This window comes from Dermacentor andersoni, chromosome 2 (assembly GCF_023375885.2).
Source record: "Dermacentor andersoni chromosome 2, qqDerAnde1_hic_scaffold, whole genome shotgun sequence".
NCBI classification, from domain to species: domain Eukaryota; kingdom Metazoa; phylum Arthropoda; class Arachnida; order Ixodida; family Ixodidae; genus Dermacentor; species Dermacentor andersoni.
In genome coordinates, this window is record NC_092815.1 from 223,872,636 (window position 1) to 223,890,627 (window position 17,992).

The 17,992-nt window shown below is 47.9% G+C and overlaps 1 protein-coding gene across 8 annotated transcripts in view; it reads left to right on the forward strand.

Annotated features, from left to right (window-relative positions):
• Positions 1 to 17,992, forward strand: part of faf (ubiquitin carboxyl-terminal hydrolase-like faf) — a 607,534-nt gene that overhangs the window by 323,944 nt on the left and 265,598 nt on the right. For all 8 annotated transcript variants that reach the window (XM_072286629.1, XM_072286626.1, XM_072286628.1 and 5 more), the window contains one exon: positions 6,241 to 6,361. In XM_072286629.1, the coding sequence (XP_072142730.1) occupies positions 6,241 to 6,361 (121 nt within the window). The remainder of the gene's footprint in view (positions 1 to 6,240; positions 6,362 to 17,992) is intronic.

Genomic DNA, 17,992 nt, shown 5'->3' on the forward strand with positions numbered 1-17,992 from the left:
AGGACAGTTTAAACTGAGAAACGACGGCTAAGCTAGCGGAAGATACCAAGGTCTTCTGCACATGCAATTCGAAACATGCGGCTGTCATCGGTCATCCGGGCTTTGATTGTGCAGTTATCGGTCCAGAGGTGCTTTCACTGGTGTGCTCTTTTAAGCGCAAGTGCCTGCTTTAAGATTTGACGGACGATCCCACCGCTGGCATCCAGTTGTAGGAGTTGTCGGACTATTACCATTTGTAAGGGTTGAAGGTCGTAGAGAGGAACTTGGGAGGAACTAGGTGAACAGGGTTTATTTACAGTATTTACATTTTAAACATGGGATACATTTACACTGTCTAGTGTGACTCCCAAATGGAGCCCGCAAGATGAAGCATACAGCAAACGAGCACACAGCTCACGAGTACGATTACAGAGCACGACGACGAGCACACCTAGCAGCCGACAAACAGCCGTTTTTAAACACTTTGTGTTCCCTAGATGCCTAGGTGAGGCAAAACGTTCGACGCCATCGTAAACAAGCCGCCTCTCTGCAGGACAGTTTACACACACTCACACACACACTTCCTTGCGTGAGGTTCACGGTCCGGAGCCGACGTCAGACGGACTTCGTAGAACTCGGGGCTTGTGTCAGGAAAAGTGCCTTTTATTCCCCGAGCTGACCCCTGCAGCGCGGCCGGGTGCCCATTGTCTTGCGTCTTGGATGGCGCGTGGGTTCCCCGAGCTGACCCCCGCACCGGGGCCGTCGTGGTGTCCATTGTCTTGCGTCCCCGTAACCAGGTGGTCACGCCCAACCCCAGCCGGCGCCTCTAAATTCCAGAGCTGCCGTAGTCCGCAGTTCACTGAAGGAAGTTCATGGTTGGTTAGCGCTGTCCTCGCTGGTTCTGTGTAGGGCGCCCCCACCGCGGATCGATCGATGCACCTGCAGCGAGCTGAAAAAGCTTGGCAGAGCAGTACCCCTGCAGGCCAATCCTAACAGCTCCTCCATGGCCCGGAAAATCTCACCTGGCCAGTGCTGACAACCGCTGGGCAGGAAGAGAACGGCTGGCGAGCAAGAAGATGGTTTTGCTCTCTGCAACCCCTGCGCACTTAGAATACTTTCAACCATCTCACAACAACTGGCACAGAAGAGTCGATCCCGGCAACACAATACCACTCAGCGTGCAAACGCCCAGAATCAGCTGTTAACCCACCAGGCTTCCTATCAAAATTTCAATGCATGCCACTCAACTGGGAACCCCAAATTTTGCCCCCCAAATTTTGTGCCACCAATGCGAGCATTCACGTTCCCTCTGAGTTCGACCAAACCTGACCGTCGCGCTGCACAAGAGTAAAGATTTATGCAGAATTAAACTGAAGTCTCTCAACCACCAATACCCGAACATAACTTAAGCAGCCTAGCTTCACGAACAGTCTGTTCTGACCCTATCACAGTGGCGTACTTATCTCATGTACGGTTGCCACTGAACCGTCTGGCCGACTCCACAGGTACGTAATCACAGTCGCGCTCAGTCAGAACGCGTACTTGCGTCGTACGTAAGCATTTCATCATGCTTACTCGCATTTGTTCCTTTAGTCTATACAGGACACGTTACGCACTCCGCAGAACCCTTTAAAAAAATGTGTCTGCTAATAACTCGTTCTACGCACGCGTACTAGAGAAGTCAGAATATGGCCGCCCTTAACACACACAAGCAACCCAGTCATAGACTTTCTGCTTCCTTCCATCCGTACAAGACATGCGCTAATAGAACTACGAACTCTTAGTGCAAATCACGCACTTACTGAAAACCTCTGCGCTTAACCTTAGAAAATAAAAAAAAACATAAAAAATAATAGGTTAACTAATACACACGTGCATTACGATAGGCCTCTCAACGATAACCTTGACCTTCAGGTTACTCACGCGCACAAAAAAGAAAGCCTACCTACTAAATAACTAACACCTCGCGAGACTACAGGTTTACATAAAACGCATCTTTCAAATCTCGGAGCTTCTCAAACAAAACAAAAACAAAGCTCATACCTTACATACTGAAAGAAACTGTCTCAAATCGCGAAAATCTTTCATTGCTCAAAAGAAAGTAAAACAACATGCTTTCCTTCTACGGAAGCTGTCTTGGCCTCTCGTTTCAAATTTTTACAACTGACTCATACTTTTGAGCCGTACTAGAGGTGGTCATGGTTCGAAAGCTACTCTGGCTACCCAGGAACAACAAAAGGGCTGACACACTATCAGCTTCTCCAAGACATTACAGTCTCCTGCCAATTTGCGTCCTGGCGCCCCGCTTTCAACACGAACTCGACTGACCACGTCACAACTCCCTACCACCTCATCTCGCCTGGCCACCTTGCACTCCTTCGTACTACATGCTGCACTCCGAAAAGAACGGCGGAACGGCGAGGAACGTAACTGCCCCGTGCGCTTTGTCCGCGTCCGTGCAGAACATGCTTCTCGGTCTCTCTTTGACCGGTGGCTCGAACGTGTTGGATGCGTCAACAACGTCAACGACAACCGCACCTTTCTTTTCCTTGCGTCCTGGCTTTTCGCGCCTGTCGCTGACTTTGGCTGCGCTACATTACTCACCGCATTTTGATCTTTAACGCGCTTCTTTCTGCGGCGCCTTTTCTTGGAATTTCCTCTCATGTCGCCTTCTCGCGCCTCATGCTGGCCGGTACACATTTCGTCGGCCCGGATCAGTCTCTTACCCGCACAGTCTGAATGATTCCTAACTAAATCATCGCTCTCGTGGCTACCTAGACTGGCGGAGAGCTGCACCGATCCCTGAACAATGCAGTGGTCTTCCCTTGAGCTACGGAGCTCGCAATCCTGCGAACTGCCCTCAACTGCATCGTCTTGCTGGCACTTTACTTCGGCACGCAGATCTGTCTCGACGTGGGTGCTTGCGTCTGTCGGGTCAGCAGTACTCTCTACTTCGCTAGCAACCTCATTAACCTTACAGGCGACGCACACACGCGGTGACTGTGCCACTTCATTCACAGCTGGCCTAGCTGTCTCTACAGTGCTCTGTTGGCACAGCACCTCGTCGCTCTCACTCTGGCCTTTAACGGCCTCTGCTGCCACTAAGGCATCGTTAGCTCCTAGCACTTTGAGTTCACCTATGAACGTGCTGCTAATCTCGCAGGTGCTACTACTTCTGTCGGCTTCCGACCAAAATCTTCTATCTACTTCCCACTTTCACTGCGTCCAGCCTACAGATTTCTCAAGCCACTGTTGACTTCGTGCGTTTAGCTGCTGCAAATCTTGTATCTGTTTCTTCACTGATGCCATTTCTTTCTCAACCTCTTGCCGTTTTTGCTCATGCTCTTGGCATTCTTGCCTAATTGATTCCTGTTCCTGTTTTTTGTTTAGAATTCATTTACCAATTTGTTCTATGAATTTCAAATCATTGTTACTTGTGATAACGGTTTTACGAATTTCTGCTTCCATCAAGTCCTCCTCTACGTTTACCTCGACCTCTTCACACAACCACAACAGGTCAGCTCTCGTCAAACACATTAGGACCATGGTCGCTACTTTAAGCTTTGGCTATGCTTTCACACAATACTTGCTGCAATACCCACGCAAATCAGAATACAAGTAAAAGATCCCAGCGAATCAAATCTACACAGAGAAATTGAAACCTGGTAAATCTTACAGCCAAAACCAAACGCTTACCCACTGAAGCAGCACCATATCACCAGTCCTTCTCTGCCGTATCCAGTCAGTTGCAAGAGGTGGTCAATCCCAAGTCGCCTCCAACTTGATCAGGATACCGGTCAGTCACCATGTGCCAAAGTCCGTGAGCTGCCGTTGCTGTCTCCGAGTCGTAGGCCGATCTACGAGCCGTAGGCTGATCTCACCGCTGCCATCCAGATGTAAGATTTGGCGGTCGTAGTTTGTAGAGAGGACCTTGACTCTTCGCCGGGACTTAGGCGAGCAGAATTTATTTTCAGTATTTACATTTTAAACATAGGATACATTTACACAGTCTAACGTGACTCCCAAATGGAGCCCGCAAGACGAAGCATACAGCAAGCGAGCACACAGCTCGCGAGTACGATTACAGAGCACAACGATGAGCACACCTAGCAGCCGACAAACAGCCGTTTTTAAACACTTCGTGTTCCCTAGATCCCTAGGTGAGGCAAAACGTTCGACGCCTTCGTAAACAAGCCACCTCTCTGCGGGACGGTTTACACACACTCACATACACACTTCCTTGCGCGAGGTTCACAGTCCAGAGCCGACATCAGACGGACTTCGTAGAAGTCGGGGCTTGTGTCAGGAAAGGTGCCTTTTATTCCCCGAGCTGACCCCTGCAGCGCGGCCGGGTGCCCATTGTCTTGCGTCTTGGACGGCGCGTGGGTTCCCCGAGCTGACCCCCGCAGCGGGGCCGTCGTGGTGTCCATTGTCTTGCGTCCCCGTAACCAGGTGGTCACGCTACGGGGACCAGGTGGTCACGAAGAGCCTGCTATTTCTTTGCTAGTTCAGCACAAATCGGCATGCTCAAGTTTAGCAATGCAAAAAAAATATATATATATAGAGGCAGCAGTGGAAGTGGGTAAAAACACAATACGTACACAATCGAGTGCACAAAAGTGCACAAAAAAGGAACGAAGTTGAACGGAGCGACACAAGGATCAGTACTTGCACACAGTCGCAACCACTGCTGCCTAAATGTTCAGCAACGGGAAGCAGTGACCTTTTTGTAGAGATTTTTGTCAGGTAGATGGCGAACGCAGTAGCTGAAGTCCAGTGATGTAGTTTGAAGATGTGCATGCGCCGTGGGTATAGGAGCAGCCTAACAGTGCTGCCCAGTGGACCGTGCAGATAAGATTCGCCATTGGGGTAACACAAGGATCAGTACTTGCACACAGCTGCATCCACTGCTGCCCAAAATGTCAAATACATGTGCCTACCAATTTGAGATTATTTGTTATATTCGACAATTTGGTATATCTGATAACTTGTAATACAGTCAATTCCTGTTAATTTTACCCTAATTAGTTGACGAAATAGATTTATTTATACGGCATGTCAAATGAAATGAGATGCAAAAAGAAAAACACTCTGATTCATTTGGCAGTATTTTCCAGATTCTGACACTATTTGGTCTAAAGTAGAAAATAAACACAGAAAGGACAATAAAGCTCCTAAACAAAGTAAAAATCTAAAGAGCACCCGATTTTGTAGCAAGAAAAATGGGGAAAGGTCTAATAGGAGGTGCATAATGACAAGTTTTTTAAAAGTTAGCTTTGTCGCAGTATGTGTTATGAGGTACAGCACACAAGTGTCACCTAGGCGGTTTTGGTATTGCACCACACGGACAATTTGTGGCCTGATTTTCACCAAAAAGAAGTCTTTGGTAGATACTGCAGTCAGACATTCTGAGCTATGGTTATTACTTAAAAATCTTCCGAGGGCAGTCCGAAAATAGGTGTTTGCAACGGGAGATGACGTGTGTTTACCGCATTCACAGTCCCCTAAACTCTGCTGCGACAGATGGCGCCATTGAAGGGGTCAAAATGTCGAAACCCTATGGGTCAAGTGCGTGCGTGTTTAGTGGTCAAATGCAAATTACCTGTTGAAGGCCAACTTTAGGATGGAAATAATGAAAATTAAAGCCCATAGACATGCATGGGTGCCAGCCAGGATCAAATTAACTGAAAAGTCTAATTAGCCAAAGTTGAATTAACGGAAGGCTACTCTATCAAGGTTTGTGTTTGTGCTGTTGTCCTTTTTGTTCCTTCTTGCATGCACGTTTGCACGCCTGCCTTTCAGTAACATGAATCTCTATACCAACTGCTTAACTTTAAGCAATTCTAAGCATTGCAACAACTTTTCCACCCTTGTTACCTTCACTTATTCATGAATCTCATCGTGGTCATAATCTTTCTATTTGATCCATTTGATAATACAATGTTTCGATGATCTGTAAAACTGATGAAGCTGGCTGTGGTGTTAAGCTGCTAAGCATGAGGTTGCCGGATCGAATCCCGGCCACAGCGGCTGCATTTCAATGGACACTGAATGCAAAAACACCTGTGTACTTAGATTTAAGTGCACGTTAAAGAACCCCAGGTGGTTCAAATATCCGGAGTCCCTCACTATCACGTGCCTCGTTATAAAATTGTGGTTTTGGCACGTAAAACGCCATAATTTTGAAACTGACGGAGCTCACTCGGGGTTGTTTATGCCTTTTGCAACTGCGAGGTAAGATATGCCCCTTATTTGTTGCAGTTGATGTCGAAGCAGCCCCGCTACACCAACTTCCTGTTCAAGCTTGCAGACCTGGGCAGCACGCTGCCGATGGCCGAGCTCAGGGACAGCGCCCTAGGTCTGCTCAAGCTGCTGCCCGCAGGTGAGCATGCAACTGCACAAGTGTGCTATGCTTTTTCTCTTTTACCCGGGTCTACATTAAGACATTCAGCACTTTGACGGGCTGTAACACAGTGACCATTGGAGCTGGTTTTATTTTGACCACTCACACCCAAAGATCTGTCATAGCAGACGTGGTCACTATGTGTTTATAGGGACTTCCCTAATGAAGCTGCAACTACTGCCTGATTTGTTAATGTGCAAAGGGAAGAGTGACATCCCTTGTTAGTTCAGTTTCAGCACACTATATGGAAAGCTTTCATGGTTGGCTGTACAATGAGAGGCAACCCTTGTGGGGGTTCCACTCTGCGTGCGGCTAGGGCTGAAGGCAAGCTCCGGATCTAGCCCCATGCAGTCGCTTTGTGGTACTCCCCGACCCGTAGCGCGGGAACCGCGGCTACGTCGGGTTCGAACGAATAAGGCAACCAGTGGCGTCAACTGTAAGAACGTTTATTGCTACCGTCAATAAAGAACACTTGCTGAGGGACGTCCTCTCTGTAATAGTAATAAATAGGCTGGCCTCGTTGCCCGGGATAGTCAGGCAACGTGGTCACTCACGGGTAGCGGCAGGTACTCCAGTCCGGCAGGTTATGGGTCCGGCCTCAGAGAGAGAGGGTCTCCCTCGGTCGCGCTGTTTTGTACCTTTTTACCTGGGCGAGGGCAATGTCCTTCTCGCCCGTCAGCTACCTGCCCGCGAGTCGGGGAGGAAGTGCGCGAGAGCGAGGGAGAATCGGGAGAGGGCATAGTGCACCTCTCCTCCGTCTATGCCGGCTCTCAACGCGACGGCGCAGGGGAAGATGGGTGCGTGTGCTCCCCACACCCTCAGTGCCGTCATCTTTGCTTGAGAGTTCCTTGTGTCATCCTGCTTTTTCTCTGTCCAGTCTGTTGCCTTAGGCAACACAGAACAGTAATTGTCAAAATGTCAGGGCTGCTGGCAGGCACAGCCAATTTCTGACTATCAGAACTGCCAGAGGCATACTAGGCAGGGTTCCATCTTAACAAAAAGCCAATGCAAAAAAGAAGTGAACGAGCAAAGAAACGACTAACACACGTGCTGACTTGCAACTAACATTTTATTTGCAACGAAACAGAATAAGTAGAAAACCACTAAGAAAGGAGAACAGAAATCCTCTCATGTGTGCACAGAAATTAAAGAAGCAAACACGTGGCCATTCCATGGCTGGCCACTCAAGAGCTGATTCGCAGACACTCCCGTAAGTATGACACTTCTGCCTGTGACAAAGCTATAGAAGGTTGACTGGTACATTTGTCATCTTCCGAAGACACGTAAAAAGCTTCCATTATTTCTTTAGTTTTTTTTAGCACTATGTCGGTGCAAAATCTTAGTTTTATCAAAAACGGGTTTACAACACCTTGTGTGGCCGTAAACTAGCAAATGTGAACCAGTGCCATTCCCGACATTGAGCACATGCTTTTGGATCTGGATATGTAAACATCGACTAGCTTACCTTGTGTAAACCTTTTTACAGGCGCACGGTATTCTATAGACAACTTTGATTTTACGATCCAGGTACTTTTTATGTTTGACTGTGCATCCTGCACGGCTGGACAAATCTGACCAAACTTGTGGCCGACACTAAAGACAACATGAACTCTATTAACCCGTGCGTGCTAGCAGCCCTTGCACATGAAGAAGCGGGTGGTGAGGGGTTCGATGCAAAAGGTGCTGGACACCACCGTGAGTGCTCACCTGCTCCTTGCTGCTAGTTCATTCTATCTAAGTGGAGCGACTTATTGGTATGCTTAAAGTAATCCAGTTTAAAATGCATGCCTTTGGGTTGGGAGTAGGTGAAATTTCAAATAAAGTGATAATTCGAGTAAAACTACAGTAGACTCCCGTTAAGACGAACTCGCTTAAGGTGAACCCTTGGTTAAGATGAACAGTGGAAGTCGTTTGTTTGGTTTCCCATAAAGTCAATGCAAAAAAAAAAATCTGCTTAATTGAACACTGCACACGCGCTAATCAGTTAAGATGAACTATCACGGCCGGCCGCGCCTTACCCGCGCAGCTTTATTCGACCATCCGAGCAGCACTTGAGGGGAAAGAAAGAAAAAAAAAAGACAAAAATTAAAAGCTTTTCTGCACCGTCAACAATCTGTGCGACGCGAGGAGACGCGGAGTCCTAACCACCTCGGTGTTTCTGCGGAGGTTCCACTGCTCCTCCTCTCCCACCCTTCCTCGCTCACTCCTCTGTCTCCTCCAGGCCCGGCTACAAGAATTAGCCACGCCCTCAAGTTCATTCTCTCCTTTGCCTCCCCATGGCCGAACCCTCCCCCGCTGCCATGCACAGCGCCGATGCGATGAGCCCTTCATACGAGGCATTTTCAGCGCTGTGCTACTTTCCTTCCCCCCCACCACAGCACCTCCCACCATGATCTCTCCTCTTTGTCGCCGCAGCAGGTTCACGTCGTGCTGGCTTTCTCCGAACTTGCAGACTGCAGGGAGGAAACAGGGCGCAGAGAGAGAGAGGGAGAGAGAGAAAGAAAGACCAAGCACGGCCTGGCCAGTAAAGCCAGCGAAACTCGAAAAAAAAAAAAGAGGCGAAGAAAAAAAGCGAGAAGGAAAAGCAGCCAATGCTGTTTCCAATGGTGATCACGTGATAGTGCCGTCATGCCAGTGCTACCAACCTCCGTGTGTTTGCTGACCTCCAACTACGCCAACTACGCAGTAGGCATATCCCTTCTTGGTGGCATGCGTGCGCACCATGTCCTGCTGTCTCCTGCCAGTCCGTACGCCATCACATCGTGGTGTGCGTTGTTTGTTTTAGTGTGCGCCCTGTTCGTCGTGTTGCTAGTATGGCAAGTCAGCCAACAGCTCGGAAAAAGCAGCTTGAACTTCGTGAGAAGATCGAAGTTTTGACCGAAGTTCGCACCGGCCAGCTTTCAAAGACTGAAATGGCGCGCAAGTTCGGCATCGCGAAAACTACCGTGAGTGGTATTGTGAAAGACGAAGCGCGGATTACCAGTGCTCTGCAAGATGGTGAATTTGCGCCAAAGCGTAAAAGGATGCGCACAGCTATGCACAAAGACCTAGAAGACATTCTTCTTGCTTGGGTAAAGAGAGCGCACGGTGCGAATTTGCCAGTGAATGGAGTCATATTGAAAGCGAAAGCTGAAGAAATTGCACTTTGGCTGAATGTGGAGTTTGCATGCAGCGATGGGTGGCTCTACCGTTTCCGCAGAAGGCATGGACTGGCCTTTTGTTGCTTTGTAGATGAGGCCGCTGCAGTGGACAAAACGGCCTGCAGCAATTGGAAGCAGAACAAACTGAATCACCTCATAGAAGAATATGACCCTCAAGATATATACAACGTGGATGAAACTGCCCTTTTCTACCAGCTGCTTCCAAACAAAACGCTCACATTAGCTGGTGATAACTGCGTGGCGGGCAAGCACAGAAAGCTTCGGGTAACGGTCTTCGTGGGCGCAAATATGACTGAGACTGACAAACTAAGGTTGCTGGTGATTGGGAAGTCTAAAGCACCATGCTGCTTTAAAAGCATAGACACGCTCCCGGTCACGTACATGGCTAATACGAAAGTGTGGATGAAGCAAGCGCTTTTCGAGCAGTGGCTTCAGGAGATGGATCATCGCTTCCAGAGAGAGAAGAGAAAAGTTCTCTTTGTTGTTGATAACTGTCCCGGGCACGGTCACGTCGCCGGACTTTCTGCCATCCATCTGGAGTTTCTACCAGCAAATACAACTGCGAAGCTACAGCCCATGGACCAGGGAGTAATCAGCAGCTTGAAGAGGCACTATCGTCGCTCTCTGTTGCAGAGGATGCTAATTTGCATGGAGATCGGTAAAGAGTACACAGTGAACCTGTTAAGTGCTGTCCACTTACTAACAAGTACCTGGGGGCAGGTACTGAAGTGACCATTGCCAATGCCTTCCACCGTGCAGGGTTTATGGTGCCTAGTGACAGCTCAGCGCAGAATGACTGCGATACTATGAGTGAGGACTCTACTGTGAACTTGGAGGAGAGCAGCATTGTTTCTACGCTGAGCAGTAAGGATGTTTCCATTGACATGAGTGCATATGTCAGCATTGATGAAGGTGTGCAAACATGTAGGGCTGACACACTGGAAGCTTTCATTGAAGAAGTGCTCGAGATGCCATCAGAAACTGCTGCTGACGATGACAGCATGGATGTTGTGCCTGATCTGCACAAGTGACCTGCAATGCAGCTGACGCTTGCCTGGATAGTTTAGTGCAGTTTTTCTAACAATGCGAGGGCACTGAGGAATATCTTACGAAATTAAGTGAGATGTCTGCATTTGTAGCAGCCAAGCGATTTTCTCGACAGGCACCAAAAAAAATATAACAGACAGGGTAACCGTCAACAGTGCCTGATGCCTTTGTAGTATACCACTAGTAGTGCAATAGGCTTATATTACAGTTATTTTTTCCCTGAAAGGCCATTTCATTCATTTGTTCTCATATACGAGGTATTTGGGCACACACTGCATGCTCAAGCATAATTTTTAGAAGCACTCCTGATTAGACGAACTTCTGATAAGACAAACACTTTTCATGATCCCTTGGAGTTCGTCTTAAAGGGAGTCTACTGTATTTCATTACAGCGACAGTTTACTCTATTTGGAGAGTAATCATTCTTTAGTAATTGTATTGTTTTTGGCTTATGGGGGGTGGACAGAACAATTCAATAGAACATGGTTGACCTGGTTGTTAACCCTTTTGTTTATTTATATATTTTCATGCTCTCGGAACCCAAGGCTATTACAGAGAGGAATGTTCCAACAATAAATTGTTAATCTCAACTTTAAAGGCGGCAGGGTCTTCGATTGCAGCGATGGAGGTGGGAAGATGGTTCTGGTCACTGCTTGTTTGTGGCAGAAAAGAGGCATGGCAAGTGTTATTGCGAAGTAAAGGAATTTCAACCTTGAGCTTATGATCGATTCGTGAGGACACATAATCTGGAGGAAGGAAAAGATCGTGTTTAAGTGTTGGGTTATTGTAAAAAATTTTGTGATAAAGGTTTAAGCGAAAGCACTTGCGGCGTGACCTAAGTGTCGGTAGACCTAAATTAGCTTTCAGTGAAAAGACGCTGACATAGCGAGAGTAATTAGAGAGCACATATCGGGCAGTGCAGTTCTGAACGGATTCAAGGGTCGTGATTAATGCGAAGCTAGATGTGTCACAAATAAAGCAAGCATATTGTAATTTTGATCTAAGTAGAGTTGTGTGTAGTTTAATCTTTAAATTGGAGGGAACGGAGGAAATATTTCGCCATAGAAATCCGAGCATATTATTACCTTTGTTAATTAATTACATGTTCAGCGTGTATAATCCAAGAGAGGGTGGGAGTTATATGTACGTCAAGATAGCGGTAACTAGTAACGGGGGTGAAAGCAGAGTTATTAAGGGTTTAAGCAAAGTTGTAATTTATTGTGATCTATTACTCTTATGACCTTACATATTGAAGTATTTAGCTTCATAAGCCACTTGTCGCATCAGTTAAAAATAGCGTCAATGTCGAATTGCAAAATAGAAACGTCCTGTTGGTTATTAATTACAAGATAAAGCACACAGTCATCAGCAAAGAGTTTAATCTTGGAGTTAATACCGACAGCTAAGTCATTAATATACAGAAGAAATGGTAATGGGTCCAAAACCGATCCTTGTGGTATGCCTGAAGTAACAAGAACGGCAGGAGAGTCATAATTATTAGCGTGAACATACTGTAAGCAGTTAGTCAGAAAGCATTAAATCCAGTCTAGGATATAAGGATCTGTATTGAGCTTGCTCATGTTTCGGAGGAGGAGCTTAAGCGATACAGTGTCAAAGGCTTTAGCATAATCTAAAAAAATGCAATCGGTTATCAAATTTTTGTCAAAAGCTCCAAAAAGTTTGTTAGTAAAAGACAGTAACTGCCTTTCACAAGAGAAGTGCTTCCTGAACGTGTTGACAAGGAGAAAAAAACATATTTGATTCAAGGAAACATACCAAGTTTGAATAAATGATGTGTTCGAGAAGTTTACAGGGTACACTAGTTAAAGATATTGGCCTGCAGTTTAGGGGAGAATGGGTGTTACCTGATTTGTAAAGTGGAACCACCTTACCCACCTTCCAATCATCTGGCAAAATAGAAGTCTGTAAAGACTTGCGAATAGAGTTCAGCAAGTATAACAAAACAGTAAACTTTTGTATTTTTCAAGAACTTTGAATTTATGTTGTGAATACCTGTAGAGCTAGACAACTTTACATTTTCTATCAGACGGCACACCCTAGGTGAATCTACAGAAATGAAATACACAGGAAGAAAAGTGAACAAAAGCAGAGTCGGCGATTGTTGGCAATGAGAAGGCTGTTAAACCACAAAAGCAAGAAGCAAAAACATCGTTTAGCACATCGCAGCAGTCATGATTAGGAACAGCATCGTCATTGCTGTCGAGCAAGTGAATCGTGTTAGTTTTGCTGCCACTAACTACATTCCAAAACTGCCAAGGGTTATCTTTAATAAGAAAAGGCAAGGTACAATTGCGGAACAGGTCTCTTGCCTGCGCAGTGACATTTTTGTACTCGTGATCAGTGCAGTTGTACGCGTGCCATCGTTTGGGCGTCATCGCCATGTTCGATCGGCAGAATAACCTCTTTTTTTTTTTATTTAACAGGCACTTCTGATGGGCGTTAATTCAAGGAGCTTTGGAAGAAGAAACAATGCATTTTTTAGGACTGTAATGGTTGATCAAGTAGGCAACTTTTTCGTTAAAGAGAGACCAATTTTCTGCTGGACTATCCTCCGTAGTCTTAATTTTTTGTGTCGCCATTTTTTGTCTTAATTTTTTCTTTCGCTTTTCCCATGTCGGTGCAGCTGCTCTTCCACTTGATATCAGGGTCATCCACGCTTCTTAACCCTGGTAGATTGCCCAATATTAAATCATATAGCGGCTTTTCTATGCACTTCACTACCAGCCATCCGGAGTAGTAGGGAGTAGAAACTTGAATTCTGGCCTCAGGTAAATGCCTAACCGTGCTGTCGACCATGATAACCGGCGCTGTTTCTCCTGTTAGTTCTTGCTCCTGAACCAAACTCAGTCTCACCAAGGCTGTGTTGGTTCCACTATCTCGAAGAACCGAGACTCGTATTCCGTTGATCTCTCCGTCAACTACAGGAAGACCCAGTGATAGTCTCATCTTCTCGAAAGCGTCCTTGTTGTCCGAGACCATGGGTTTCGATGCAGCATGTGTATCCTGGGTATCCTTGGTTGATCCTTGCGGTGATGCTGCCTTTCCACCATTTAGGGACACCACGCCTGCTGCTTTTTCTCAATTCTGTAGTCAGCAGTCTTCTGTGCAGTGTCCTCGTCTCTTGCAGTGCTAACAAATTATATGCGGCTGTGGTCGATTCCCTCCTACACGACAATCTACTGCACGATGACCGACGCGGTTGCACAAGAAACATCAGAGTACCTTAGGTACCGCACCTTGCCCAACTTGGATTACGCCATTGTCTCTTTTATGATTTTCTTCTTCGTTCTTACCTAAATTCCTCCAGCCTAGCGCTTCCGGGAATTGGTAAGCAGATTCAGCAAAGTCATTTAGACGTTTTAGTGAAAGTGTTTTAAGAAAAACATTGAGTTTTGTGCTACAACAAGTCAAGAACTGCTCAATCACAGTTCGCTCCCTGACTCCTTCATACGTCTTCTCTGTGTTTGTCATTTCCATCCGTCTATCAAAATAATTTGTCAAATGGCAAGCAAACTGTTTACCAGTCTCTGATTATTCTGGTTTACTATTCCGGAATTTCTCGCGAAATCCTTCTGCAGTTAACCTGATTCTCTGCAGTTATGCTTTCTTGACTTTGTCGTAGTCCATTGACTCAGATGCTGGCATTCTTCCGAACACGTTCAGCGCTTCTCCAACTAAACACAAACTAAGCGCTGTCGCCCACTCGGATCGCTCCCAGCCTTGTCCCAAAGCAATTTTTTCAAAACGATGCAGATAAGCATCAAGGTCATCTCTCTTATCGTCAAATGGAGCCATTAACTTTCGTGGACAAATTGTCCTTGTTCTTTGTGGCTCCAATTTCGAAGAAACAGCAAACTGTCCACGTCATCTCTTCCGATAGACACATCGGCCAAACGCAACTTTAACAAAAAAATTTTTTTTTCCGCTTCACATGTTTTTTCCTTCTTGCGTCTTCTTGTTTTCTTCTTATCTTCTGCTTTTTTTCTTTCTTTCTTCCTTGATTGGCTCATGACACCACCACAGGATGCAACATAGTTTGGAGAATCAAGTATTCAGACTAAAAGAAGCAGGGTTTCCACCGGTGTTATCACGTGTTGGGGTTCTGCTCTGCGTGTGGCTAGCGCTGAAGGCGAGCTCTGGATCTAGCCCCACGCAGTTGTTCCGGGGTACTCCCCAACCCGTAGAGCCGGAATCGCAGCTACGCCGGGTTCGAACGAATAAGGCAACCAGCGGCGTCAACTGGAACAACGTTTATTGCTACAAGCAATAAAGAACACTGGCAGAGGGAAGCCCCTCTGTAATAAGTAATAAATAGGCTTGCCTCATTGCCTGGGACAGTCAGGCAAACGAGGTCACTCACAGGTTGCGGCAGGTGATCCAGTCCGGCAGGTCAGGCGTCAGAGAGAGAGGGTATCCTCTGGTGGCACGCTTTTAGACCTTTTTGCCTTTTGCGAGGGGAACGTGCTCCTCGCCCGCCAGTTACCCCTCCTTTTTCCGCGAACCAGGTGGAGGGGAAAGGGGTACACACGTCATTAGCGCGACGGAGAACGGGCGTAGTACCTCTCTCCCGTGTCTATACCTGCTTGACGCGTCCACCATGTGCGAGCGGAACGACGTGAGTACGTGAGAGATAATGGGAGCGGGTGCTCCCCACATCCTCCTCCCTTTAAGAAGGCCCTCGGACGTTGAAGACCTGGACGCATGTTTATTCCTCTAGGATGGCCCAAAAGCCGGCCTCCATATCCGTCTCTTGGGGCTCCTCCGGCTGCAGTGCCGCGTCTGGGGGTGTTGCCGCCGCCGTCTCCGATGCCGCCTTCCCACTGTCGTTGTCGGTCATCGCGGCCGCATCCTCAGGAGTTATGCCGGCCGTCCTGTTCATTGCTGGCTGCTCTGCTAGGGAGTGCTTCGGCCCTGGAACAGCTGTTCCGGAAGCGTCCGATTCGGGCCCTCTCCTGCTGGCACCAAGGTCGGTACAAGATATAAGCAGCTGGCGGATTGACGCCATCCTGGGAGGTCCATGTTGGTATGTTCCGGGTACCGTGGCCTGGTTGCCTGGGGGTCGTCGCGCTGAGCTCCCTTGGTGAGATTTGACTGAGCCTCGGACAGAGAGGCCAGGCGGTGAGGCGGTGGGTCGGCGGGAAAATGGCAGCGTGGTGTCTGATGGGCCGGCCTTGACCCCGGATGCCCGCAAGTCCGAGGTGGGCCTGGCGACGCCCCTGGTGGGTCGAGGGTCGTCGTGGGGACTTCTCAAATCAAGGTTGTCCTGCCGCCGAGTCCTCTCGTCGGTGCTTAGAGTGGGCGTCGTGCTCCATCTGCGCGGTTCAAGTCGGTACAGATAAGGTTAACACTCGCATTGCATGTAACACCTTGCACTCCGCCAGAAAGATCAAATGGGACCGGCAGTGCCGGATGGTCTCCTCCTGCTACACAAGTTGTAGCATGGCTGTGGGCTTGTCGTTCGGTTCTGACTGTGCTCTCTCACCAACTGCAGTTGAGGAAAGGTCTGATCTTCCTCCCACTGCTCATCACGTGGCACGTAGTGTTAAAGGTCGTACACGTGTACCGGACTGCTGATCGGCTTTCCTTTTCTGTTCCCGAGTCGGCAAACAAGCGAGTAAACCTTCTCTCGCACTTGATACGGCCCAGTCCACTTTGGCGCCAGCGAAGCAGCGAACTGTTAGCTAGAATTGCTCAGAACGTGCTGGCGTCGATGCACCAGATCGCCCACTTTGTAGCGTACGTTCCGATGCGAGCGGTCGTACTGTGCCTTCTGTTGGGCTCTAGCATTACGGTGCGCTTTGTGTAAAGCTTGTGGGGTTCTCACCCATGCTCTTTGGCAAAGCGTTTCAACCAGACCGACTGCCGCTAGCACCGAGCCAAGCGGGGAAGCTGGGTTACAGGAGATGAGACCTATCCGGGAAAACAACATATCAGAGGATGCGTGAGAGTCGCGCATCCCCACAAGCTTCCGTCATCTTATCACGTAGGTGCATAGTCATTCAGCTTGTGCTGCCAGTATGACTGGCATTTCGCTGCGATCCGCGAGAACTCTATCCATCGGATTTGGCAGCTCTTTCCCCAGGTTGAGAGAAGAAGGTGCATACCCAGTCAAACGGTTCGCTGTCGATCGCAATGCAAACCCGATCTCTGGAAGGTAGGTATCCCAGTCCTTATGTCTCTCAGAGAATGCGACAAGAGGTGCTTAATGTTGCGATTGAACCGTTCAGTGGGGTTCGACTGAACGTGGTAAGTTGTCGTTTTTCTTGTGCTTAATGCCAAGTGCAGCACACGAGTCAACGAAAACCTTCGCAGTGAAGTAGGACGCATTGTCTGTTATCAGGGTGTCTACCAACCGGGAAAACCGGGAATTCTCAGGTATTTTGAGTAGTCTGGAAAAAGTCAGGGAAAACTCAGGGAATTTGGGCCTCTATCAGGGAAAATTAGCGGCAATATATTGAAAGGGTCGACAGTCGCGGTAATGCAGGCTCGAGCAACAAACAGGAGTCGTAATGAATCGTCTTTGACGCGCTGTCGTCGGCTGGAGGAGTTGCCAGTGTGCAATCAATGACCGACTTTCCGGATTCCCGATAATTTGGACGGCTTCTCGCCACCGCCACGTAGCCCATAGAGTCAACGTATCAGAACGTGTGAAATTTCGGACGCAAGAACTCTTCGCCGTCCGATTTTCCGGACGTTTTGCCGTGACTGCAGGTCCGAAACGGCAATAATCAAAGGCACCACCGCTGCCGTTTTGATTACTTCGCCACCTCGAACCGGCACTCGCACACAGATCCGCTGTCAGCAGTTGCCACCACTGTGGCAACGCTAGGCCTAGCTGCTTCGACGTTCGCTATGAAGCTTCTTGCCGTTGGGTGCCGAGTTTTTTATTGAAAGAATTCGCTGCTTTCAGCAATGGCATGGACTCCGCATTTGTGGTCCTCGCGATTGGCTTAGGAACTTAGAAAACACGGTGCGTTATAATGCCGGTTCCCGAAAGACAGCTTGGCCTCTGTACAGAAATGTTACATGATGAAGCATACGCAAAAGTATTGCAGTGAAGCATAACAAGCGTGGGAAGGGGCAATTGCCACGGAACACAGTATGCATTCCTTAATTATACACACGTGCACCCGGTATTTCCTGTCACAGTACGAGCGCCGATATGCCTAATATGTGTATCGACAGGCCTTCAGAGCGTTTTCGAACGTCCCTGTCGCTGTTTGAGTCCCTAAGGGCAGTAAATGACACGCATTTCCTTTTTTTTTCAAACTGGCCGATTTTTCGAACGTTTTTCCGACCCCTAGGGAGTTCTAAACATCGGTCGTAGACTGCAACTGACCAAGATGCTTCAAATGGTCCTTGAGGCGGACGAGTGGCAGAA